General features: G+C 51.0%; 1 protein-coding gene across 1 annotated transcript in view; it reads left to right on the top strand.

The window, feature by feature from the left end:
• Nucleotides 1-18409, top strand: part of LOC119381720 (sushi, von Willebrand factor type A, EGF and pentraxin domain-containing protein 1) — a 71915-nt gene extending 53506 nt beyond the window's left edge. Inside the window, exons 28-34 of the mRNA XM_049412875.1 lie at nt 14-112; nt 185-236; nt 9515-9663; nt 13339-13653; nt 16914-17038; nt 17457-17644; nt 17995-18409. Coding sequence (XP_049268832.1) covers nt 14-112; nt 185-236; nt 9515-9663; nt 13339-13653; nt 16914-17038; nt 17457-17644; nt 17995-18194 — 1128 coding nt within the window. The 3' untranslated portion in view covers nt 18195-18409. The remainder of the gene's footprint in view (nt 1-13; nt 113-184; nt 237-9514; nt 9664-13338; nt 13654-16913; nt 17039-17456; nt 17645-17994) is intronic.
• The last annotated feature ends 6944 nt before the right edge of the window (nt 18410-25353 follow it).

The raw sequence follows: 25353 nt of genomic DNA, 5'->3' as shown, positions 1-25353 counted from the left end.
TTGCTGCTTACAGGACGGCGAGTCTTGGCAGCGTGGGTGTGAGAACTGCAAGTGCAACAAGGGAGCGGTGCAGTGCTCTCCTTTGAGTTGCCCTGCTTTGAATTGTCCCGCTGTGAGTACGGTTCCTTGACTACATGACGCCACCGTACAGAAAAACCTGACAGTTCCCTAATTCCTTTTGTAGGGAGAAATTATGTCCAAGAACCCGTCCCAGTGCTGCGAGTCCTGTATCAGAGGTGGGTACTGTTACGTGTTTTCTTCATCTGGCTACTCGCAGGCATGACAGGCTTGAGCTGATTAGAAATCGTTGAACCGTTGTATGCCGTTGAGACCAACGTTTCGGCACGATGACATGTGTTTCTTCTGGCCCACTTGTCGAAACGTTGTCTCCATCGACATTCCATGTTAAACAATTTCTCAAAACTCATACATGAAGAAATTATAATGGTAGCTGTATTACAAGGAAAACAAGGCACGAAAGAAAGACAAATAAACAGGCAGACTTTTGTGAGCTGTGCGCAATGAAAACGGAAACTTTAGCGTAAGCTAGACCGCAGTGCTTCGCACTGGTAAAAATAGTATGCTGCCTGTCATACAGAAGATTCCGTGACGCTGTAAAACTTTTATATAGGAGGAAAAGTGATATTGGAAACCTTAGCCAACACATACGTGAACTGCAATACAGATAATATAAATAATATAATTTATACAATATGAAGACGCATGAGGGCGACGCGGAATGCCTAGCACACTCTAGCCAGCCTTAGGCTATTCTCATAAAAATAAAATAAAATGAAAGTCAGAGTGATGTAACGTGCAAAAGTAAGCAACTTCTAAAAATGCTAGGTTTATACAGAATAGGAACAGTACGGTTACGCTGTGATGACGAAGATTGAACAACGATTGGCAGGTTTTGAAACGTCAGCATTAGCTACACCCAAGACGCCTGAGCCGCAAATATGCTAATTAATTGAACTACAAAGCCCAGTATGTTTTAGCTGGCTTTCAGCTTACTATTCGCCTCGAGATCTTTGAGTGGCGCCCTCTCGCGTGTGACGTCAGAGATAGGACTCGGGTGCCGCTCTTCGCGCGCGCGCTCGCTACGTGAAGGCTGCCCGACGCTACAGGCCAGTATGTCCTGCTCGAGTTATTGAAACATTAGTGGGCAAGTTCATAAAGCAATTTGTAGTGAATGTCCAAGCAAAATGCCCTGCGAAAGGCAGCGGGATTGCCGTCAGGAGCACTTCCAGTGTCGATTGCTCCTGGTGTCGTCTGATAGCCATCAATGTGTACATCTGCATGTTTGGCGACGATTTCTTTTCGCGACTGTTTTCTGGCTGTGGCGCACTCAAAATGACTTTCCGGCCCATTTTCGATCACTGATTTCAGAGTTCGGCCGTGTTCGGTTGCCAAGCCCGCTCTTTCGATTCATTTCCTTTGTTCGGAGTTTTAAGCGCATGACAAGCGACGTGCGATGTCATTCAAATAAATTGAATGGTCGTTACAGGCAACAACCTTCGATTAAATCCAAGTTTTCAGCAGCAGCCGTGTAAGCGCGTCGTAAGTAGTTGAAGTTTAAACAAGAAATAAAAAGGTTCAGAGCATGAGTCAAACGGGGATGTACAACGGTGATACGAAATATGTCTTAGATTGTGTGGAGTTTCTTTTCTGGCAGCATATTTTACTCCCTACGTTAATAAATCAACGTTTGCTGACTCGTTCACGGTCGTTTGAAAGTATGCTGAACAGAATTAGTGTAACCGTACTAACGCAGATAAATACAAAGCTTTCGCATCGAAAGTCTTAATAAGGTGTATTTGCAAGAAAATAGTGTAGATCACTCTCGACGGTCGATTCCTGATAGGGCGTGATGCGGTCGCTGTACTAAAAAGACTCGCAGGGTCCCTTAAGCAATTGGCTAAGATGAGTCGAAGGCGAAATCCATCTTCTTCTTTTTGTTCAGTCGATGTATTGTTTCTTCCCCTCCCCCTTCCGAATGCTTTTTGGACGTAACGTGGTTTTGCAGTGCCTCCAGGATCGCAGGCATTGCAAGATTTCTACACATCACCTGGTTTTGCATTGCCTACGTGATCGACCCACCGATCACGGAGGCAATGCAAACCGACGATGTCATGTGATAACGCCATCATGTGACGTGACGTTGTGACTTCACAAATTTTGGCGGTCTGTGATGTCATGAGGAAGTCATAAGGTGACGTCATCGTGTGATTATTTTTTGCATCCCTCGTGTTGACGCTGCCGACTCGGGACGCCGACGGTCAATTTTCGAGCCTAGCTGATCAGGAATCCAAAGCTTTCACCGTAAAATATTCAATCTTGTTACAGCGCGGTAAGCAAGAGCAATAACCAGCCAAAGGGGCCAAAATAATGGTGTGAAAGAGCTATGTTTCTCCTCTTCCTTGACATATTCGCCGATTTTTCCTACTGTTTACCAAGCTGTATTATCGGTGACAAATGAAACACGAACAACAGAACGCGTTCCCCAAGCACAAGGAACTGTATAATGCGCGCCGTCCTGTCATCACCATTGACAGGCACGCACACCCGATTAGGCAGCAGTGCGCAATCGAAAGCATGAATCCTGCTCACGAGCGGCAAACCGCAAGAGTGTATCTATCTCTAATCAGAAGGGTGCGAACCACTGCTGGCGTTTCGTTCGGAGGCGATAGTACGTGTGACAATTTTTATTGCGCATCCAATTCGTCCAATCTACGCTAGTTGTCCGCAATAACCCACTGGTCGATGAAGTTATCAATTTTGTTTTGTCGGCAAACGTTTTGTGTACACAGGTCCACGTGATTATACAAGTGGGAGTGGAGTGTGAACTTTCGTTCAAGTCTGTTTACATAACGCTAACTTTTGCGAATAAGCCGTAAAATTGATCGCGCTTCGCCTCCAAAGCAGCGTAGACTCTCTTTAACTAGCTTGGCGGGACGTTCGCGCTTTAACGTAAGCTTATTCAACGCCATCAAGCCCAGTGTGTGACGCTACGAACTCGGTGGCATGATCCTGACCGCGATGGCTCTGTGTATATAGAAGATACGTTAAATGTTAACGTCGAATGCTACGTCGAATGCTCCGGCTCCCACTTCTTGAATTTGTTTCGGCTGCTTAACTTTCTCAATCATCAACGGAAATGGTGCCATCCGACGGATAAAGTCCTGGGATTCAACACCATATCAACGATTTTGTGGTGGGTGGACTTTGCACCATTTTACGAACGTTTCACTGTGACAGCCACGCTACGAGTGGGACTGTCACGAGGGCTTTCCCTTGGTACCTCGACTCCAGCATGGAGGAGGGCATGATGATCACTGTGGAGGGGGAGGAGCTTCTTCTGGAAGAATTTAGTGCGGAGTACGGGTGGCGATCGGTAACCATCAAGAAGAGTGCTGGCCGAGGGCGGCCCGGCGACCGACCGCGGGCAGAGAGTGGCGGATCGGGTCGCGATGCAGAGCACAGCAGGAGAGCCAAGGGGGCAAGGAACAAGATTATTAAAGCGTCGAGGATGCCACCACTATCCAAGGAACATTTCAGAATCATCTTTCGCCTCCGGGGAGGACTAGACGTCCGGAAGACGGGCCCTATTCGACTCGGGCAGGCGATTTTCACAGCAGCGGGGCTCGGCCTCGACGAAGTTATCCAAGACATCATATGCCCCAACACCATGCAAAACATCATCGTCGCCAGCACTCCATCCAGGGTGAACGCCGACGCCTACCTCAAGGTGGAACTCATAACCATCGGGGAAAGCCAGCACGAGGTCAGCACCTACGAGGCGGCCCCTCATGCTACGTGCAAGGGCGTGATTCGTAACGTCGATATCGGGCAGAGCCAGGCCGAGCTGGACAGAAACATCATCAATTCGAGGAACCCTTTAGCCCTGGCGGTCAAAAGGATCAAGAACACAGAAACTGTAGTCATCGCTTTTGACGGTTACAAAGTGCCCAATTTCGTCAGGTACGGGCCTTCGCTCGTGAAATGTTCTCTATATCTACGACAACACGATAACTGCTACGCATGCGGCAGACTAGGTCATCGCGCAGACGTTTGCCCGACGCCGGAGAACGTCATCTGTCGTGGCTGTGGGGTGAACAACACGGACAGCACCCATGCCTGCACTCCCAAGTGTGGTCTATGCGGGGGCCAACACCCGACGGCGGACAAGTCCTGTAAGCACAGATTTCAAGTTCCGTACGTCGTTCGTCTTCGAAGAAGGGAGAGAGCTCAAGCGGCCAGGAAGGATGATGCAACCCCAAAGTCGTCGACTCGTCGATCTCGCTCTAGGCGCCGTTCTGCCACCAGGGGGAGCGATCTTCCCGCTCACGGTCACTCGAGGAACCCTAGCGCCCGCTCCAGCTCCAGATCTAGAAGCCGTTCGAATTCCAGGGGTCGCGTCAAGGACCGGTCCAAACCTAGAAGCACATCCGGTTCCACCAGCCGTTAACGGTCCCGGGGTCCGCGGAGCAGAATCGCGTTCAAGGACACGCCCGGATCGAGGACCTGGGCCGACTGTGTCAGAGGATCCACCGAAAAGGTAACGGGGGGTCCATCGCCAGAGCATTATTCAGTCAAACTATCCCAGTTAGAAAAAGAGAATGCAGCAATGCGAGGTATCATAGAGCAGCTTAGAGCCGAGGTAGCGGAGCTCAAGAAAAGTAGCAATTCACATGCGCAACCCAGCGTCATAGTCACAGATTCCCCACAGCCCATGGAGGTCCCGGTGGGCGCGGATGAGACATCATCGGGCCAACCCGCCAAGAGGAGAGCGGTTTCAAGCAACGCGGACAGTGCGGCCAACAGAGCGAAATCCGGAATAAGAGAAGTTTTAAACAGCCTCAGCACTGATATTAAGCAACTCGGCGAGCAGCTAAACAGTTTCCGCGCAGGTGTGGCGCAACACTTCGCGGCCATGAACGCTAGGATCGAGAATCTCGAGTCGCAAGTCAAAGGCGCGCCAGAGGCTACGTCGCGCCCGGTCGTGGACGGCTACGCGCCACCACGCGTCGCCAGTGCGGTCAGCAAGCAGAACAGTGACGATGGCGCCAATTAAGGAATTCAGAATCTGGCAATGGAACTGCAGAGGGTTTCAACACAAAAGAAACACTCTGCAGCAATTTATTCGCACTCACCAAGAAAAGCCACATGTTATCTTACTGCAAGAAACGTTAGCAAGCAACATCACTCTTCCGGGATACAAATCCCATGCGCTACACGGAGATGGCAGGGGCATCTGCACACTGGTTAGCAACAAGTGCACGTTCATCGTTCACGATCTGAGAAACCCGCCCGGAAAAACGGAGCAGTCTCTGATTGAAATCATCCCAGGTCAAGCAAACAAGGATAGCATATACGTTCTCAATGTACACAGCAGCCCGAAAGAGCACAGGCAACGGTTCAAGACAGTCATCACTAGGGCAGTTAGGCTGGCGGGCACCTCGCCTCTCATAGTGGCTAGGGACTTTAACGCCCCTTTTCATGCGTGGAACTACCCCCACGACACGGCTAAGGGTAGAAGCCTGTGGCTTCTCTTTAGTGACAGACCCAGCGTTCCCAACCAGGAGGGGCACATCTACCACCCGAGATTCTGTACCAGACCTCACCTTCGTCAAGAACGTCGACTCAGTCAAGTGGTCCAACCTGATGGTCGATCTCGGCAGCGATCACTACATAACTACGACCACCTTTGAGGTTTCGCAGAAGAAGTTTCGGGCCTTCTCGATTACCGACTGGGACAGGTTCCGCAAAATCCGCCGAGAACGAGCAGACCATGGAGAGAAGCCGGAAGGCCTAGAACAATGGACCGAATCAGTTATGCAGGATGTCCGGGAGTCCACCAAGATGGTGCAGACAGACTTGCAGACAGAGAAGATGGACAGCCGACTTGCGCACCTTCTCGAAGCTAAGCAGTCACTCCTCGAGAGATGGAAGGGCCAGCGCCTCAATCGCAGGCTCCGGAAGAAAATTGCCGAGGTCAACAAGGTGATAGAAGAACACTGCCAAACGCTGTCAAGACAACAGTGGGATGATATCTGTAATTCGATCGATGGTCAGGTGCGGACGCGGGGCAAGTGGAATCTTCTAAAACACCTCCTTGACGAGACCGGAACCAAATCAAATCAGAGAAGAGTACTGGCCAAGACCCTCCACGAAGCCACGAGGTCATCAACGGAGGAGGAAGTCCTGGATTATCTTGCAAAAAAGTACCTGCCTCTGAAAACGAGCGATGGCGGCGCCTACACCGAATACAGTGGGAAACCAAACTCCACTCTGGACAAACCATTCACCATCGAGGAGATCCGGAGAGCTCTACATGATCTCAACGGTAGATCCACGCCAGGCCCGGATGGTGTAACAAACAAGGCACTCAGAAACCTCGAGGACGAGTCGGTCAAGTTTCTCGCGGACGAAATCAACCGTATATGGAAGGAGGGCGCAGTCCCTGAGCAGTGGAAGATTGCGCGGGTCATCCTCATTCCTAAGCTCGGCAAGCCACCGAGCTTGGAAAGCCTACGGCCTATCTCTCTTAATCCTGTGTGGGGAAGGTGGCAGAGCACGTCATCCACAACAGAATCACAGGGTTTATCGAGGAAAACGAGCTGCTTCCTCACAACATGGTGGGATTTAGGCCCGGTCTTTCAACTCAGGACGCTATGAGGCTCGTCAAGACTCAGATACTCGACAGTAACACCCGGGACACGAGGGCCATTCTCGGTCTTGACCTAGAGAAGGCTTTTGATAATATACATCACTCGTTCATTCTCGACTCAATCTCGAACCTAGGCCTGGGCGCGGCCTTCCATGCTTTCGTTCGATCTTTCCTCGAGGGACGCAGCGCCCTGCTCAAGGTCGGCAAGATCGAAACGGACAAAATGGCACTGAGCAATAGGGGCACCCCGCAAGGGTCCGTGATTTCACCGCTATTGTTCAATATCGCCATGGTTGGTCTATCGGAGGGTCTGGGCAAGATTCAAGGCATCGGACATACTGTTTACGCGGACGACATAACGATCTGGTGTGCTGGAGGCAGCGATGGGCACATTGAATCTGCCCTCCAGGAAGCCATGGACTACACAGAGTCCTTTCTGCAGGACACGGGCCTCAGGTGCTCACCGAGTAAATCAGAGCTGCTTTTGTATAGACCCAGCAGGCGGGGACGCAAGCCAAAAGACTGGAAGCCCCTGGCAGAGAGTGACATCAACCTGCATACGAAGAGTGAGGACATAATCCCTAGGGTCGCGTCGATCCGCATCCTCGGTATGATCGTGGAGTCGTCGGGCACCAATAGCCAAACGATCCTCCGGCTCGCAAAAAAGACTGACAGCACCATCGGCCTCATCAGGAGGGTCGCCAACAGACGCAGTGGTCTAGCAGAAGACAACCTGGTCAGGCTTATCCACGCGTTTTTACTGTGCCACTTTACCTACGTCGCGGCCATGCATGTCTGGAGGAGGGCTGAGCGGGATAAATTAAACGCCATGATCCGGAGAGGCACCAAGAGCGCTCTTGGTATCCCGAACTACACGCAGACGGAACGACTCCTACAGCTAGGAATGCACAATACGCTCGAGGAGATTGCGGAGGCACAGGAGAGGGCACAGGTCATCAGACTCTCGGGCACGAAGGCTGGGAGGCGACTCCTGATGGCCATGGGTATCCCGTCGGCCACAGTGGACGACAATTACCAGGGATTGCCAAGAAGACAACGTGAACAAATCATCGTTTCCTCCATTCCGCGCAATATGCACCCGCTGCGAAACACAGGAAGAAGACGGGCCAGGGCAGCGGCGATCCTCCGCAGTGTAGCAGAGGTCCCTGGGGAGAGCTGTTTTGTCGACGCGGCCAGGTACGGGAACAGCAACAAATACGCAGTGGTCTCGGTCGACCAAGCTGGTTCGGTCATCAACGCCGCATCGATTGAATGTTCCTCCTCGAGCGCTGCCGAGCAGGTGGCCATCGCCGTCGCTCTCCTCGACGAGAAGCGCGCGAACGTATACAGCGACTCATGGGCAGCCGTCCGTGCCTTCGCCGTCGGCGCAATCGCCAAGGAAGCACGCCGTATTCTCGGTGAAAAAGACATCTCTAACCACATCTTAACGTGGTTCCCTGCTCACATGGGTCATTTTGAAGGAGGCCCCACCAACCTCAACGAGCTGGCCCACTCCAAGGCGCGAGGTATGACGTTCCGCGCCCACGGAGGTTTTCCCCAGCCCACGACGTTGGACAAGAGATCAGCCCACCACATACAATGAAATTACGCAGCACTTCTACCTAGGCAGGAGTGTCTACCCCCCTCCTCACAGAAAACTACACAGAGCCCAGGCCATGACGCTTAGACTCCTGCAGACTGATTCATATCCAAATTTGGCCTTATTTCACAAGATTTACCCGGATACTTACACTAGCAGCTCGTGTCCCCTTTGTGGGGAAATAGCTGACTTAGAGCATATGCTCTGGCGATGCCCCTCGTTACTGGGCAGTGAACAAGCCGACCCAGCCAAGTGGAGCTCCGCCATCAGAAGCCCCAACAAGGGGGATCAGCTTTGGGCCGTCCAGAGAGCCCACGATGCGGCGGTCAGGCTAAGCCTGCCCGTCCCAACGTGGGAGAAGCCCACTGCGCGCTAGTCGCGTCTCTCAGGACTATATTTAATAAAGTTCCTCCATCCATCCATCCATCCATCTAAAGAACTACTCTTACAAGAAAAGACAGCTAGTAGTCGAGGAACGCCGTGCCACGCGAGCGAACTATAACGAAAATGCTGCTGTTCTAGCCAGAGCCTAGCAGACGACAAAGACCGAATCCCCGCCCTTGCGTCACCGCAGCATAGTGTGCCTCGATGCGTGCGCCCAAAACACGCAACAAAACGCGCATCAAGGCACCCTACCGCAGCACCGTTCGCAGCGCCGCCATCGGTGGCACACGAGGCGGACAAGTCGATATCAGGAATATTAGCAAGGTACCTTTTAAGGCGAAAGCCTTAGACGCCTCATCAAACGCGAAAATTGACCGTCGGCGGTCAATTTTCCATCATGTGACGTCACGTAACCTGACGCAATACAACGGCGTCATCGAATGACATCGTCGCTTAGTCAAAGGTGAACCGATCACGGAGGCGGTGCAAGACCAGGTAAGGCGCAGAAAGCTTGCAATGCCTCAGATTCTGGAGGCAGTGCAGTACCACATTAGGTGCAGAAAGCTTTCGGAGGGTGGCGGGGCAGGATCAATACATATAGTGAGAAGAAAAAGAAGACGGTGGCTTTCGCCTTTGAATCGCCTTAGGCGTATGTATAAGGGGCCATGTGCATTTTTTCTTTCCCCATGTAGATACAGTTCAATTAGCGGTGCCTTCTGTATCGTTGAAAATGCTATTATAATATATATATATATATATATATATATATATATATATATATATATATATATATATATATCTGGTCATACTAAGAGAGTGCCACTACTACTTTTAACACCTTTTTTTAAATCATATTTCAGAACCCCCGAAATGCACCTTGCTGCCGAACAACACTCTCGTCTCTTTCGACGGCCTCTCTTTCGCACTGAACACGAAACACGATTACGTCCTGTTTCAAGACTGCTACCACGGCAAATTCTACGGCTACCTGCATTACCAAGGAAATGAGGTTAGTGGATTTCGCTGTATTTTTAGTCCTCTCAAAAACATTTGCGGCCGATTTCCTGAACTGGAACTCTTGTGGTGCGAGAAGTATTTACCAGACTGGCGCACAGGTGTAGTTGCGCTTGTATCATTTCATTACATAGGAGTGAATAACGAGCAATACGTATCACTAGGCAATGTTGGCCAACGTAAACTAGTGCTACGAAAATGTACCGTGCACTGGGACTACGCGCGTGAACACCATATTCTTCACGCTAACGATACACTTCTTTCAATAACATTCTTAATATCGTGCTGTATGCTTTGTCTTGAGTATACCGTATAACGACCGTGTGCATGTCCTTCTTTCCTTTACATCACTCTACACTTTCGTCTCCATTCCAGCTCTGAATATGTGTTTTCTTGGTGTGGAGTTAGAATACGCTCCTGAAACACTTTAGTTTCATCGCAGTGAAATAATTAGCGTAACAAGCTATACTTGCAGGCATGCACACGCACAACAAGTGCACACAAGCCTGCCTAATGCGAAAATACTCGTTCATGCCAAAACTCAATAAGGTCTACAGGTTGTAGCACGTAACTTGAACCGAGACTTTAAAAATGAAAGGCGCGTCGGAATCGACATTAACCGATCGTATACTATTCGCACTAGCCTAGCCTATATTTGCTCACGATATTTTTAATTTCCCCTTGACTAACTCATTAATTATGTTTAGGTACCCATTTTTAATTATTGGCTGCAGAGCCAAACTATGATCGCAGAGTTCTATAGGACCTTCATGAACCACCGATTGAATTCTTTCCTCTTACGATACGTAGCACGTGGTGCTTTTTTTCGGCGTTGCAAAGAAAGCCAGCGAAATATGAAAAACAAAAGAGCCACGTGACTGAGCGCTTGCGCACCGCTATCGTGCTGCTAGAAAGCGTACGATCGGTGAACAAAGTCGCCTGCGGCGTGACTGTGGCCACGGGGACGCGGAAGTGTATTTTGGTGGTGGCCGGATTCATACTTCGTGGGCTTTCTTTGCAACGCCGAAAAAAGCACCACGTCCCACGTATCGTAAAGGAAACAATCAATCGGTGATTTTTGAAGGTGCTCTGCAGCTCCGCGATCGTACTTTGAGTATTCAGTAAATAATTCAAAAGCCGCATAACTAAACACAATTAACGAGTTAGTGAAGGGAAATTAAAAAAAAAATTGCCTGTGTATAGTCTGGTGCGAATAATATGCGTTCGGTGCAATGCGCTTCCGACGCGCCATTCTTTTTACAGCGAAAGCTGTTATGAGATCATTTCACCGGCCGTTTTTGGCGCCGTAGTTGTCCGCCGCCGCCGCCGCCGGTGTCCGTAACCAGTATCGCTCGAAATAAGAAAAAAAAACGAGATAAGAAAAAAATTCCAAGATGGAACGAGGTTCGAACCTGGGCCCTCTGCGTGGGAGCCCAGTATTCAACCTCTGAGCCATGCCGGTGCTTGAAACTGCTTTGCAAAAAGGTCCTATACAGGCGTCATGTCGGGAAGGAACCACATTAGCATATGCAATATAGCGTGGTAGAAGAGTAAAATAAGCACCAAGCGTCGCACAACGCGAATTCTGTAACCAGGCGTCACACAATGCGAATTGCGCAACGAGTAGGTTGTTGAATGCTTCCAACCCATTACAAAGGGCTCTGCCATAATTCTTCATCGTCATCAGGCACAGCATCAACAAAGTGCGCATAATGCCTTACATGCGTTTAGCAGGTACCAACGCTCTCCGTAGAATGACGAAAAATGTCACAGTGCCTGCTGCCCTACTTCTCAAAAATTACAGTGATTTATAGCGTAGTGGGTTCATCGCAAGTGCACTTGTATTGGTTGCCAAGGAAGCCCATAAGCGCATGATACACTTCCTCGGGGTCTCAGTAAAATTACAATGATTTATAGCGTAGTGGGTTCCTCGCAAGTGCACTTGTATTGATTGCCAAGGAAGCCCATAAGCGCGTGATCCATTTTCTTGGGGTCTCAGTAAAGTTCTTCGCCCCCCCCCCCGTCTCTCTCCCACGTCAACGTATGTTATACAGCATGACGGGAGAGGGAAATAGCGACCGGGCGTCATCCAATGCAAATTACATAACTGGTGGACCGTTTAAAGATTCCAACCCATTACAAAGGGCTGAGCCATAATTCTTCATCGTCATCAGTCGTCGCGTCAACAAAGTGCACATAATGCCTTATAGACGTGTAGCTGGTGCCTCGCTTCTCCGCAGAATGACGAATAATGGCTTAGTAGGTGCTTCCCAACTTCACAAAAATTGTGATTTATGGCGTAGTGGGTACCTTTCTAGTGCACTCGTATTGTAGCCCCAAGAGAGCTTAACAGGCTCTAGAAACGCCGCTCTTCCAGCTTTCGCTGTGACTGTGCTGCGGTTTCAGCGCAGGCCTGGCGTTTTTTAAACTCTTGGCTTAAGTTACGTGGGACAACCTGTGGATACTTCGATAACTGGAAACTGAAATTGACTTTATATTCCACAACAAGAAAAAAAAAATCTCACGAGGAGGGCCGGTAAAGCAGCTTGGTAAGCCCTGACCCTCGAGTATAGAGGATATAAAAATATAAGTGCGCGGCTGAGGGAGTACAACCTACTAGGAGAAACACACGTATCAGTTCATTTCAAAGGAGTGACAAACAGAAAGTTAAGGCCAGCTCTATTACGCAAATGGCTTTATTGTAATATACATAAAAGAGGCGCACCCTTACCGAGGGTGCGGTCTCGATAATCCACAAAAGACGAGGCAAAAATGCAGTGTGAGAAGCATAGTTGCGGCTCTATGAGATGTCACTCGCAGAAGGGAATACTGACACGCTGCACTGTGCATGTGTACATTGAATTGCGCGCACACATGCTTTTCTTTATATTTTTCTCTTTTACCCCATTCATTCATTTTCCTACACGTAAGACAGCAAGCTGGACGTGGTCTAGTTAGCCTCCCCGCCTTTCCTGTGTCCTCTCTCTGTCTCTCTCTCGCTTCGTCTCACACACTCTCTCTCTCAGATACGAGAACACGAGAGCATGGCCAGATACATTGCCAGGATTGGGGAACATCTGTACGTGGAGCCATCTCTTGGTGGCAGCAACGGCGTCCTGTCATAACCTAATGAGAAATAAGTGAAAAAAAATAATATCTGACAAAAATAGCTAGTTACCAAAAATGACTCCCGGTTATATACAGCAGGGACCCACTGTAATATTTTGGTGAAATTGCAGTATCGCACTACAAAGCGTGTGGTTTCTCCGGAAAATTGTACACCGCTCATTAGAAACACATGGGGCCGCACTGTACAATATTAAACACCCTAAGGAACCAGGCGATTTGTAGTGCGACGCTGCTATTTTACCCGTTTGTTACCGTGGGTCTCTGCTGTATAGATCGAGAGTCTTTTTTGGTAACTAGCATTTCTTTTCGTCAGATATGTTCTTTTCTACTATTTCCCATTACGTTACAGCAGGCCGCCGCTGCCACCAGCGAGAGATGGCGCTATATGCATATGTCCCCTAGGGAGCCTAAATAACCGGCCGTGTCATGTAGGCTCCCTAATGTCCCCAAACTCTGGTCATGTACATTGCACAACCCCGCATTGAAAAGGAATGATGTACGGTGGTTACAAATCATTGTATTGTGAATCGCCCATCTGCAGGTCGCGGTTCGCGTTTACATACACTGCCTCACCGCTACCCTGTTCACGAGTGGCCGGGCCATGGTAGGCGACCGCCAAGTACAGCTGCCGCACCATGAGGACACCATCATGTCTCTTGGCACCGGCAGTGGCAGCGAAGCCGTGCAACTGCGCACTCATCACGGCCTGGTTGTTACGGTGCGCAAGGACGGCGCCATTGTGACGTCACTTCCGGACGGATACACTGGCAAAGTGTGCGGCCTGTGCGGTAATGCCAACGCGGACGTCCGAGATGACTTCACCACCAAGCACCACCTCGGCGCCAAGGATAGATCGGCAAGTGCTGCTCATACTCGCAAGAAACCGGAGATCGTTGTGTTAAAAAGTTCGCGAATGTTGCAGATTTATCAGCGATTAAACGAGGATGCTTAAAGGGAACGAGAGTCGAAAGCGCAAAAATATCGAAATATTACGAATGGTACACTAATGTGTTCATAGATTTACGTCACAGATCGATAAAAAAAGTCACTTTCACCACAAGGGCGAAGCAAATAATGGGATAGCAACTAATTGTAGTGTTATACGAAGTGAGGCTGGCAGCTAACTGTTTTGTGTCCGATCTCGCGTAACTACAAAGCGCTGGTGTAAGAGAATAAGGCCGCTCCAGGGAGAGATGCTCTCCACATAGTCACTTCGCGTCGAGAGCGCAGCACGTAGTAGTATATACGAGCCGCCCGCTGTGATGGCTGTCGAGATAGCGCGCGCGCCAGAGGTCGCGACCACGCCCTTAGATTGAAGGTTAAAAGTTGCTGCTCGCACGACACCCCCCCCCCCCCCCCCGGGCGTCTTTTTATGCTCGTTAAAGATTGGCAGGGCGTTTCCTGTCTGCTTCGACGGGAGGCATCCCGAGCGGGATGATGTTATTGCATGCACCCTCCGAGCGACGGAAATGGGCCGGCTCGTTTGATCTCTGCTTCGGCCGCGTTCGTCGCGCCCACTAACATACGATGCGCGGGGGGATCTTATCAATTTGGACTTCATACGGAACATGACGGCGACGACAACGGCGACGGCAAAAACCCGTCGAGACTGTCCATATAATTGCTATCGCAATAAAAATTTATTTAGGTCCTGAAAGAATCCGCCCCCGTTTTACAGGGGGAGGATCGCGGGCCGCTCCCACGTAGTGGCGGGGAGGCCTAGCCTCACCGCCGCGTCGTGGGTCTTCTGGACAGCCATGAGTTGTTGTAGTAGGACCGAGCTCTTTATCATAATATAAAATTGATCTTCAGAGAATTCTTGATGCCTTCCCTGTAAAGAGGGGCACCTCCAGAGCACATGTATGAAATCACTGCGATCTTGACAGTCCGGACAAAGTGCTGAAATGTCGGAGTAATGATTATTAATGGAAAGGCTGGGGTATGTCCCCGTCTGAAGCGTGCGAAGAGAGATCGCCTGTGGCGTAGACAACTTTATGTGCGGAAGTGGGAAGGACCTACGGCCCATTTAATAGTGTTTTGTGACCTCATCGAAAATGGTCAAAAAGTTCCTAAAATGGAGGCTGGGGTCTATTCCTCCGTGGGAGCCACGCAAATCCCGGCGCGGTAAGTGAGACCTCGCGCCATGAAGTGGGCTAGCTCGTTGACATTGGAAAGTCTCCCGACTTTCAAGCCAAGATGAGCAGGGAACCAAGTAATTGTGTGGTGTGTAAGTTCCTTGTGAGCGAAAAGTTTTAAAAACTTCCTTGCAGACGGACCCAGAAGCGAAGGCCCTAGCAGCGGATCTAGAGTCAGTGTAAATATCAGTTCGTTGCGGATCAAGCAGAGGGAGTGCTATGGCCATCTGCTCTGCTGTGTAAGAGGGTTGAACTGACGCAGAGGATAGAATCCGACCCTTAGTATCTATGGATACTAGAGCAAAGTGAGCGGAAGCGCCGTACTCGGCGGCATCTACAAAGCATGCAAGCGAAGAGTGGGCGTGAGCGTGAGCTAAAAGAGAGGATGCTCGAGCGACATGCCTGCCCACGTTGTATTGTGGGTGAATATTTCGTGGAAGGGGAGACACCTTGATGCAAGATCTCATGCTATCTGTGAGGTGCGTGTTTTGCACTTCGAGCGTGACCGGGTTGTGTCCCGTGTCAATCAGAATCTTTCTCCCTGCACATGTAACTGAAAGCCTGGCGACCTGTGCTGTTTTCTGAGCCTCGATGGCTTCTTCAAAAGCATTATGGACTCCAAGGTTCATCAGGTTCTCTGGGCTCGAGCGCATAGGAAGGCCAAGGACTCTCTTGATGCTTTTCCTTATGAGAGTGTTTAATTTAGTCCTCTCGTGCAGTTGCCACTTAATAATGAATATGAATTTCTACGGACATATGTCTGTAGATATGGTTCATACGATATGATTTCTAGGACAGACGTGGCGATGCGTAGTCAATGCATAACTTTCAAAATTATTTTCCTCAAGACCATTTAAACTGCGAGATCTTGCGAAGCTCGCAAGCTCTCGCGCGAGTCTCACAGAAATCCTAGGTGACCTTTTCCATGACGACGTCAACAATCACAAAAATTTCGCGATGTCGAAAATCACAACAATTTGCGAAGTCATCGTGACATCTCGCGATGGCTCCACTACATGACGTCACATGATCACGTAATCATTCGACATCGTCGAGCAATCAAACATGGGCCGACACCGGAGCCAGTGCATGTGAGGTGCACAAATGTTCAGTGGATGCGTGTGGAACACTGCAATCGATTTGAGCGTGAAAAGTAATTTATTGCGTGTCTCTCACGCTAAGACTCACTATGTGCTGGAGAAAGTCTGGTCCCTGATTGTAAAACCTAAAGAGGCCCCGGAATTCTTTTCCAAGTAATCATCGAATGACTTCATTAAGGAAGTTTATTGCCTCCCGAATAGACTGCCGCAACAAATTCCAGAATCCGCCAAGTCCGAGGGAGTTACAGAGATCTGTGGCATGCTATAAACGCTTTCTCTCTCATTTCGTACGTGCGAGAGCGCTGAAAGCTACGCGGGGGGGGGGGGGGTGACAATGGGGCAAGGAGTACGTTCGTTCGATCGTCAGCGCACGTATGGACATTCATAACTTTCTCTTTTTTTCTTTAAACACGCGGCTTACTTTCAGTGTGATCGCGAGCGCGCTGGTGTTATTCTATACGCCGCGTAATTCTAGCGCTGCAGCGCAGACACATCGCGGCATCCAGCGGCGGTCGCGGTAATTATGCAGCTCACGACGCTCAGATCAGTCAATGGCCATGGACGTTGTGTTTATGACGCGGTCATTTTGGATTACGGCATCATTTGCCGAGAGAAGAGCCAACGATTACTGGCTGATTTGAAAATTAATTGTAAATTCCAGGTCACGTGCTGCGCTACAACGTTTGAGTAATATGTTCCGAGGAGCATCCACTACTGATCGGCAGCGTTTTCTGGCCCTGCTCAAAACGTGTTGCAGGGCCCTTTTAATGCATTACGATGTGTGCAGCAGACCTTTAAATGTTACAGAGAGTGTGACATGCTGCCAATGTTATTTCCTTGTGAGGCGATCACAGTATCAAGTTCTTTGTCCTCTTCTGTAGGAGTTCCTCGCAAGTTGGAGTTTGCCCACCCCTGTCCAGCGAGGGCATGACAAAGCGCACTTAGGCTGCGCTAATACACCACGCCACGTCGCTGCCAAAGTTACAGAGATGTGCAGATTTTTGAAGTAAGAAATGAACTGCTCATTTTTCAGACTCTTTCGGCAGGGAATAAACTAGTGATATATTGGTTGTTCGCATTTATGTTTATATTCTCACTTATTTAATTTTCTTCTTAATTGAGTAAACGAACGCATTTTCATTTTCCGTATGTCGTAAAGCGGACTTATTTTACCACTTAAAACTATAGAATTTATTTGAAAGAAAGACCCGTGCTTTATTGCTTTCCCCAAATACCGCAGTTTCTCTAACCTCACAGCTATACTGCCAGGGACCGCTGCGAGCTCAAATGTTACAAGTTTCTTCATATAACCAGCAATAATTTCTTCATCAGTGTCTGTTTTTTACATTCCCGATTTCTAACGTTTCTCACGTTTGTGGCGGTAACATCTCCACATCTCTGTTTTTTTCCCTCACCCCAAAAAGGAACGACAAGCGTCTAGAAGCCTGTTTCAAGAGTGTTGAGAATCCACGGCCATTGCTCAAGATGTGCTCCCAGCGCATGTGCTCTTGCTACGAGAGCCCCTACTGCTATTGCGACGTCCAAGCAGCACTGAAACTTGCCTGCGAGAAGTACAACGTGTCGTTAAGCCACCTTCCCGGACAAGCTTGCGGTGAGTTCTAGCAGCTTGTTTTGTCGCAAAAAAACACACAAAAAAACTAAACAGAAAACTCAACAAGAAGCGATGGAACCAGCGCTGCAAAACACTACCGTCATTTTTGGCACTAATACTCACGATCGCTTGCCACAAAAAAAAGCTTGAAAACCACGGCAAAAAACGCGTTGAATGCGCTGCTGGCTACAATTTTAATTTATGTGATTAGCATATCACGTTACATCTCGGCCAAAGATACCGACGGCCGGTGTGCATGCTAACACGTTTCACCGTTTCATTCATTGAAAGAGAAGGAAAAGTGCGCCATTGATTGTGCTTACCTTTACCTGTGCGGACTCTGGTCGCAGAATCTCGTTGTCCACCGGGTATGGAGTTCAACACTTGCGGTCCGGTCGTCACGCCTCGATGTTCACCACACAATAAGATCGCCCATGGACCGTGCGTGCCGGGTTGTTTCTGTCCTGCAGACCGAGTCCTGCACAAAGGCAGATGCATAGAGAAGCACGAATGCCCAGCAGACTCAATGAGCCGGTTTAAAAGGACTTGATTTGTCATCGCTGCAACATCGAACCTGTCATCATATTGCCATTGTCACTGGTGCTCATCTTCGCAACGCTGGCCCTTTCTCTCGGAAAATGAGGTCTTGCTAAAATTACAAAATTTATCACACTTTCATTGCGTCACTGTTACTTCTATTTGATTGTGAATGGAGCTGAATAAACTTTATTTGTGAAACTGTTATTACATCTGGTGCCCGGGGTTCGGCTGCCAGCTCGAGGACCATCTTCCAAGGTCCCCGGCGATGGGAATGCCGCAAAAAGGCCACTTCTGCATCTCTGTTACGGTAATTGGCTTGCTGCAATACACGTCACCACGCGACACTGCTTAAAATAAAGAACTAGAATTGCACACACGGCAGCCATTTTTCAGCTGCTGACCAGAAGGTCGCCGGTTCGATCCAGCCGCGGCGGTCGCATTTCGGCGGAGGTGAAATGGTAGAGGCCCGTGTAATGTGCGATGTCAGTATGCGTTAACGAACACCATATTGCTCGAAATTTCCGGAGCCCTTCATTACAGCATGCCATAATAATTTGGTGGTTTTGGCATGTAAAAGCCCAGATATTATTATTATTATTATTATTATATTATTATTATTATTATTATTATTATTATTATTATTATTATTACTACTACTACTATACTACTACTACTACTACTACTATTACTTTTGCAACATCCTCCCAGAGGGGACAAGATGAATCGCACGCGTCGAAGTTGCAGCTTGAGCGTTGATAACATGGCTGCAACAGAAACAGGCAGGCTCGCTGGCGTCATTTCCGCAGTTCAATTGATAGGCGCTGGCGATGAGGAGCCTTGCGTTGCAATGGAAGTGCATTCGCGGGCCCCGAGGCGAAAGCACGTTGTGGCAGCGAGATGTGTCGACTTCCCAGTAGGAAATTGGACAAGATGAATTGCTGGAGCTTGTCGAGCTTGCTCTCGAGACCTCTTCGTAGTCTAATGCTCTTCCAACTGAGCCGGCGGTAGCGGGATGATTTAAGCGGTCTGTCCGTGATCTTGAGGCCTATGATGTTGGGGTCGTTGATTAACTGCGGCAGGATGACGTATGAGGAGTTTATGGCCTTCTCAGCAACCGCATTCTTATCGTTCTCGTAAACGTGTACGACGTTCTTGTCCATGCCAACATCTCAGTTCATGATGGGAAGCACTTGGCAGTTCCACGGTTCTGTCGCCTGGTGCAAGGTGTGGAACGGTTGGTTGACTGAGCCGCACATTTCTTCCAGGGATTGCAGTTCCTCTAAGAGCATTCGGTTGCGTTGGTTAATACTTTCCGTAGTTTTCGGTAATCATTGTTGCAAAGATTCCATGTACGTCCTTTCGAGTCCTAGTGTTGCGACGAGAAGCTTAGAAGCCTCATGTGATTCCTCCAGCGAAACCACGGACGTGTCCTCTCCGCTGATTGGCAGAAGCTCAAAGAGAGGCACGTAGTCCTGTGAGATCATTGACTTGCGCCAAGTTGACCTCCATTTGGTTGACGTCGCCATCGAAGGAACAGTTACGCCCCTCGCGTTCCTTCTGTGTTGTGCGGTCGAAACGCTCTTGAGAGGGCTTTGCAATCGGCAGACAGCACGCGAATTCCTGCGCACCGCTCACTTTGCTTCCGACAGTGCCTGTGCACTGCGGTCATTCATTTGCGGTTCGCACCCTTTTACGTCCTTGGGCCGACTCTTACGGGGTGCAGGGCGTTCTTGACGTGCTTGATGGCGATGTACTCGGCGTGAAAAATCTCGAAGACGCGATTCTCGTCGTCATGCTCGCACAAAAAATAGCCGATCTGGGACAAGTGCGCGGGTCCGGCGTCACCACCATGCTACCGCCAATGACGACGACGCGCGCAGCCAAGACGAGCGTCGACATGTTCGCCTGCCGTCTCACCCTCTTCCACCTTCCTGCCGCCGGTGACGGCGTTGCCAACTTGATGATTCTTGTTTCACTTGGAAATGCCTAGCTCCGATCCAAACAGGTGGTGGTTGCGCTCTAAGGTTCGTGAATGCACTCCACCTATCCCGATGGCATCAAGACACCACATCGAAGGTACATCGAGGTCCGCTGCAGAAGAATTACTGCTCGAGACGAACAGTTCACTTGATGGGAAGTGGATGTCGGACTGAATAGGACCTTGCAGCATCCATCCAAAGGTAGAGTCGATCGCTGTTATCCTCTCGTTGATGCGATCAATTTTTCCGGTTGTCACTCTCCAATAGGCGTCAGATCCTGTGAGCACGGTTAGGTCGCCTTCTTGCCACGTATCCTCTTGACATGCGTCAACTACATTATATTCCTTTTTGATGAGTACCTGCTAGATATTGTGCTCTAGCGGTGGACTTGTTACAGAGCATATCTCTGGAATCGTCAATGCTTCGAATTCCACTGCAGCATCGTTAAATTGGCTGCGCAGTCGCACGGAGACACTCTCAGCGCAGAGTCGCCTCTGCAATTTAAAGCTGTACTTAAACGTGGCTACTGGCGGCGCTGACTGATGCTCCCACGTTTAAATACGCTGTAGCGAAGCGTTCGAACTTGATAATGGGTCGTCCTCTCGAACACCTTCTAGTGGGTCGCCCTCTTCGGCTCGAAGAGAACGCAGCTCGCGCTGAGAGTCGGCCCCGCCTTGACTGTCGCTGTATCGTCAGATATCGTCGCCGCTAATAAACCTCTTTATAATTTGGTGGAGAGTGCTGGGCCTTCACAACAACCTCGGCCCTCATTCGATGCCCCTGGCTCTTCGATCCCGTACCCTGCCGCCTACCATGCCTCAAGACGCCTCCCAGCAAACGCCCCCGCCCGCACCGACCTCATGTCCTGGTGTCCCTCGTATTCGCGACCCTCCCGTCTTCACTGGCGCCGATGGTACCGACGTGGAGGACTGGCTCGCGATTTACGAGCGCGTGAGTGTCCCCAATAAATGGGACGAGGCAGGAAAATTGACTAACCTGGTTTTCTACGTCGCGGGTGTGGCGGGCCTGTGGTACAACAACCACGCATCCGATTTTACGACGTGGTCCGACTTCAAGACCGCCATTATCAACGTGTTTGGCCGCCCTGCCGTTCGTAAGCTGCAGGCCGAACAGCGCTCACGTGAACGCGCTCAGCAGGCCGGCGAATCCTTCACCAGTTACATTGAAGACGTCCTCGATTTCTGTAAGAAAGCCGACGCCACCATGTCCGAGTGTGACAAGATCAGGCACATCATGAAAGGCATCGACGACGACGCCTTCACCATGCTGCTCGCCAAGAACCCCAGCACAGTGGCAGAGGTCATAACGCTCTGCCAAAGCTATGAGGAGCTGCGCCGGCAGCGATCGATGACCCGTCGCTCTCCATCACGCGACGCCGAGCTCGCTGGCTTGTCGACCGTACCCGACCACTCCGCGTTGCTCGCAGAGATGAAGACATTCGCGCGCGAGGAAATCGCGCGCCAGTTCTCTCTGCTGGACTTTGCTCGCCCTCGGTACGCTCAACAGCCGTCGCCCACTCTTCTGCCTCCCCTCCGTCGAGCAATCGAGCAGGAAATCGCGGAGGTCATGCCCGAGTACCACCAGCACCATCCGGCTCCTGCACCTTTGAGCTACGCCCAAGTTGTCGCAAGAACGCCACCACCAATCGCAACGGCTGCACCACACATTTACGCCGAGTCCTCCGCTCGACCTCACTCTTTCGAAGCGGATGTACCGGTAACCTACGCCGACGTCACGCGCAGGCCACGACTGCAGCCCACCATGCAGTCCTATCAGTTGCCGCCCCGTCAATCCCGTCCTGCACCATGGGCGGGCCCTGCCCCAGCGAACCGATGGCGCACACCTGACAATCGCCCCATATGTTTCGCATGTGGTTACGAAACTGTGGTTACGCTATTGCAACCGCGTGCAGCCGCCTAGAGACGTGTCGCCTGCCACCAGCCAGTCGAACCGCCCATATTACGACCCACCTACGCCTCCGTCGCCGACGTCTCGCCCAGCTGTATCTACCCGCCGTTCACAGTCACCACGACGCCGCTCGCTGTCACCGATGCGGCCACGTCCGGTCCCACGCGATCAGGAAAACTAGTCGTCGCAGTCCACGAGGCAAGGGCTGCGACGCTATCGAACTGCGAAAGCCCTCAGCGAAGCCCATCGAACGTGATAGACGTTTTTGTGGACGGTGTTCGCGCCTCTGCCCTTATCGATACTGGAGCCGCCGTATCCGTTATGGACGCTAAACTAAGCCGCCTGCTACGAAAAGTGACGACGCCACTTTCCGGGCTCTCCCTCCGTACAGCCAGCGCCCAAAGTATTCACCCGACGGCGGTATGCACCGCCCGCGTCCTCATTCAGGACGCTCTGTACGCCGTCGAATTCATTATAATTTCTTCATGCTCTCACGACGTCATCCTGGGATGGGATTTTCTCGCCCGCCACGACGCCGTCATTCATTGCGCACCAGCCGAAATAGAGCTCTCACCATTCTCAGATTTGACGCCGGCAGACAGTTCATCGGCTGCGACCAAGGTATTCGTCAAAGACGACATCACAGTTCCTGCAAATTCGTCAACGGCTGTGTCAGTCTATTGCACCGGTCTCTGCGACGCCGTCGCACTCCTTTCTCCATGTGACCGCGTTTTCACTAGGAAAGGCTTGCTGGTGCCATTTGCGACCGTGGAAATCACCCAGGGCGACACGGATGTTTTTGTGACCAACCCATCCCCGTTCATTGTTACGTTGGTGCGAGGGGAATGTCTCGGCAGAGTGGAACCCCTCGAAGACGCACAAGTTATGGACGCACCCGACGACACGCACTGTCCCAGTTCCCGTACGCTCAGTGCTGTTTCCACGTCCGATTCGTCACCTGCTGATGTGTTTAGGTCCTCCATTGCTGACAACCTCACATCGGTCCAGCGTTCCCAACTTCTCTGCCTGCTGGAAGAATTTCGTTCTTCTTTCGATATCGGGCAAACTTCTCTTGGCCGCACTTCCGTTGTTACGCATCGCATCGACACTGGCGCCCAACCACCACTGCGGCAACGTCCATATCGCGTGTCTCCCGCAGAACGTCGGGTCATTAATGAGCAAGTCGACGATATGCTTCGACGCGACGTTATTCGGCCCTCGGACAGCCCATGGGCGTCTCCCGTTGTTCTCGTTGCGAAGAAGGACGGTTCCGTGCGGTTCTGTGTGGACTACCGACGGCTCAACAAGATCACTCGCAAGGATGTTTATCCGCTGCCGCGAATCGACGACGCGATTGACAGCCTGCAAGGAGCCGAATTCTTTTCATCTCTTGATCTGCGCTCGGGGTACTGGCAAGTGCCCATGGCGGATGACGCTCGACCGAAGACAGCCTTTGTCACGCCCGACGGCTTGTACGAGTTCAACGTCATGCCGTTTGGTCTGTGTAATGCGCCCGCCACCTTCGAGCGCATGATGGACACCGTTCTGCGCAACTTGAAATGGCACACGTGCTTGTGTTACCTTGACGACGTCGTGGTTTTCGCTCCGGACTTCTCCACGCATCTCCAACGTCTGCGGCATGTTTTGACGCGTTTGCGCAACGCCGGCCTCCAACTGAATCTGAAGAAGTGCCGATTTGCAGCACGGCAGCTGACAATCCTCGGCTACGTCGTGTCCAAGGACGGAATCCTTCCCGATCCGACCAAGCTTCGGGCCGTGGCCGAATTTCCCAAACCTACGTCCGTCAAAGAACTGCGCAGTTTCGTAGGACTGTGTTCGTACTTTCGACGCTTCATACGAAACTTTGCCACCATCATATCACCGCTGACGAAGCTCCTTGGAGGTAACGGACCCCTAAAGTCGTGGTCGTCCGAGTGTGACGACGCGTTCGCAAAGCTCCGTCGTTTGTTGACGTCTCCTCCCATACTACGCCACTACGATCCTACGGCCCCAACGGAGGTACACACGGATGCCAGCGGTGTAGGCCTCGGCGCTGTCCTTGCGCAGCGCAAACCAGGGTTCCCCGAATATGTCGTGGCATACGCAAGCCGTACGCTTACCAGAGCCGAGACCAATTACACGGTCACGGAAAAAGAGTGCCTGGCGATCATCTGGGCCCTTACAAAGTTTCGGCCTTATTTGTATGGCCACCCATTTGATGTCGTCACCGACCATCATGCACTATGCTGGCTGTCGTCACTGAAGGATCCCTCAGGCCGTCTCGCCCGCTGGGCACTTCGCCTGCAAGACTACGACATCCGAGTGCTGTACCGCAACGGACGCCAGCATGCTGATGCCGACGCCCTCTCGCGCTCTCCCTTGCCTGACGACAATGCCCCTTGCTCAGTATCTCACATAGCTGTTGCTTCAATCGACGTTCACACCATCGCTACCGAACAGCGCAAGGATAAATGGATCACCTCGCTGATCGACTTGCTCACTGATCCGTCCGCAACACCATCCACTCGCGCGTTGCGTCGTCAAGCCCACCATTTCGCCGTTCGCGACGACCCACTGCACCGACGCAATTACGACGCCGACGGCCGCCAGTGGCTACTAGTGATACCCCGCAGTCTGCGTTCTGAAATATGCGAGGCCTTCCACTCTGACCCGCAATGCGCGCACTCTGGGGTATCCAAAACTTACCACCGCATTCGACAACGATACTTCTGGCGAGGGATGTACCGCTACGTGCAGAAGTTCGTTCGCTCCTGCCTCGATTGCCAACGCCGAAAACCTGCAACGCACGTGTCGCCACCAGGTCTACAACCATTACCTTGCCCTAACCGTCCGTTTGGGCGCGTGGGCATCGATTTGTACGGACCACTTCCTCTGACTTCGGCTGGTAACCGCTGGGCCATCGTCGCTGTTGACCATCTAACGCGATACGCCGAAACCGCCGCCCTCCCAGCGGCTACAGCGCGCGATGTTGCCTCCTTCCTACTACACCGATTCATACTGCGTCACGGACCACCCCAAGAGCTTCTCAGCGATCGAGGCCGTGTCTTCTTGTCGGAAGTCGTGGAAGGCATTCTCAAAGAGTGCCATGCTGTTCACCGCAAAACTACTGCTTACCACCCGCAGACGAATGGCCTAACCGAACGCTTTAACCGCACGCTCGGCGACATGCTCTCGATGTACGTCGCCGCCGATCACACCAATTGGGATGCCATTCTGCCCTTCGTCACCTACGCCTATAAC

The sequence above is a fragment of the Rhipicephalus sanguineus genome, chromosome 2 (genome assembly GCF_013339695.2).
Source record: "Rhipicephalus sanguineus isolate Rsan-2018 chromosome 2, BIME_Rsan_1.4, whole genome shotgun sequence".
In the NCBI taxonomy this organism is placed as follows: Eukaryota; Metazoa; Arthropoda; class Arachnida; order Ixodida; family Ixodidae; genus Rhipicephalus; species Rhipicephalus sanguineus.
The sequence above is the reverse complement of the archived record's forward strand: the minus strand, read 5'-3'. Positions and strand labels throughout refer to the sequence as shown.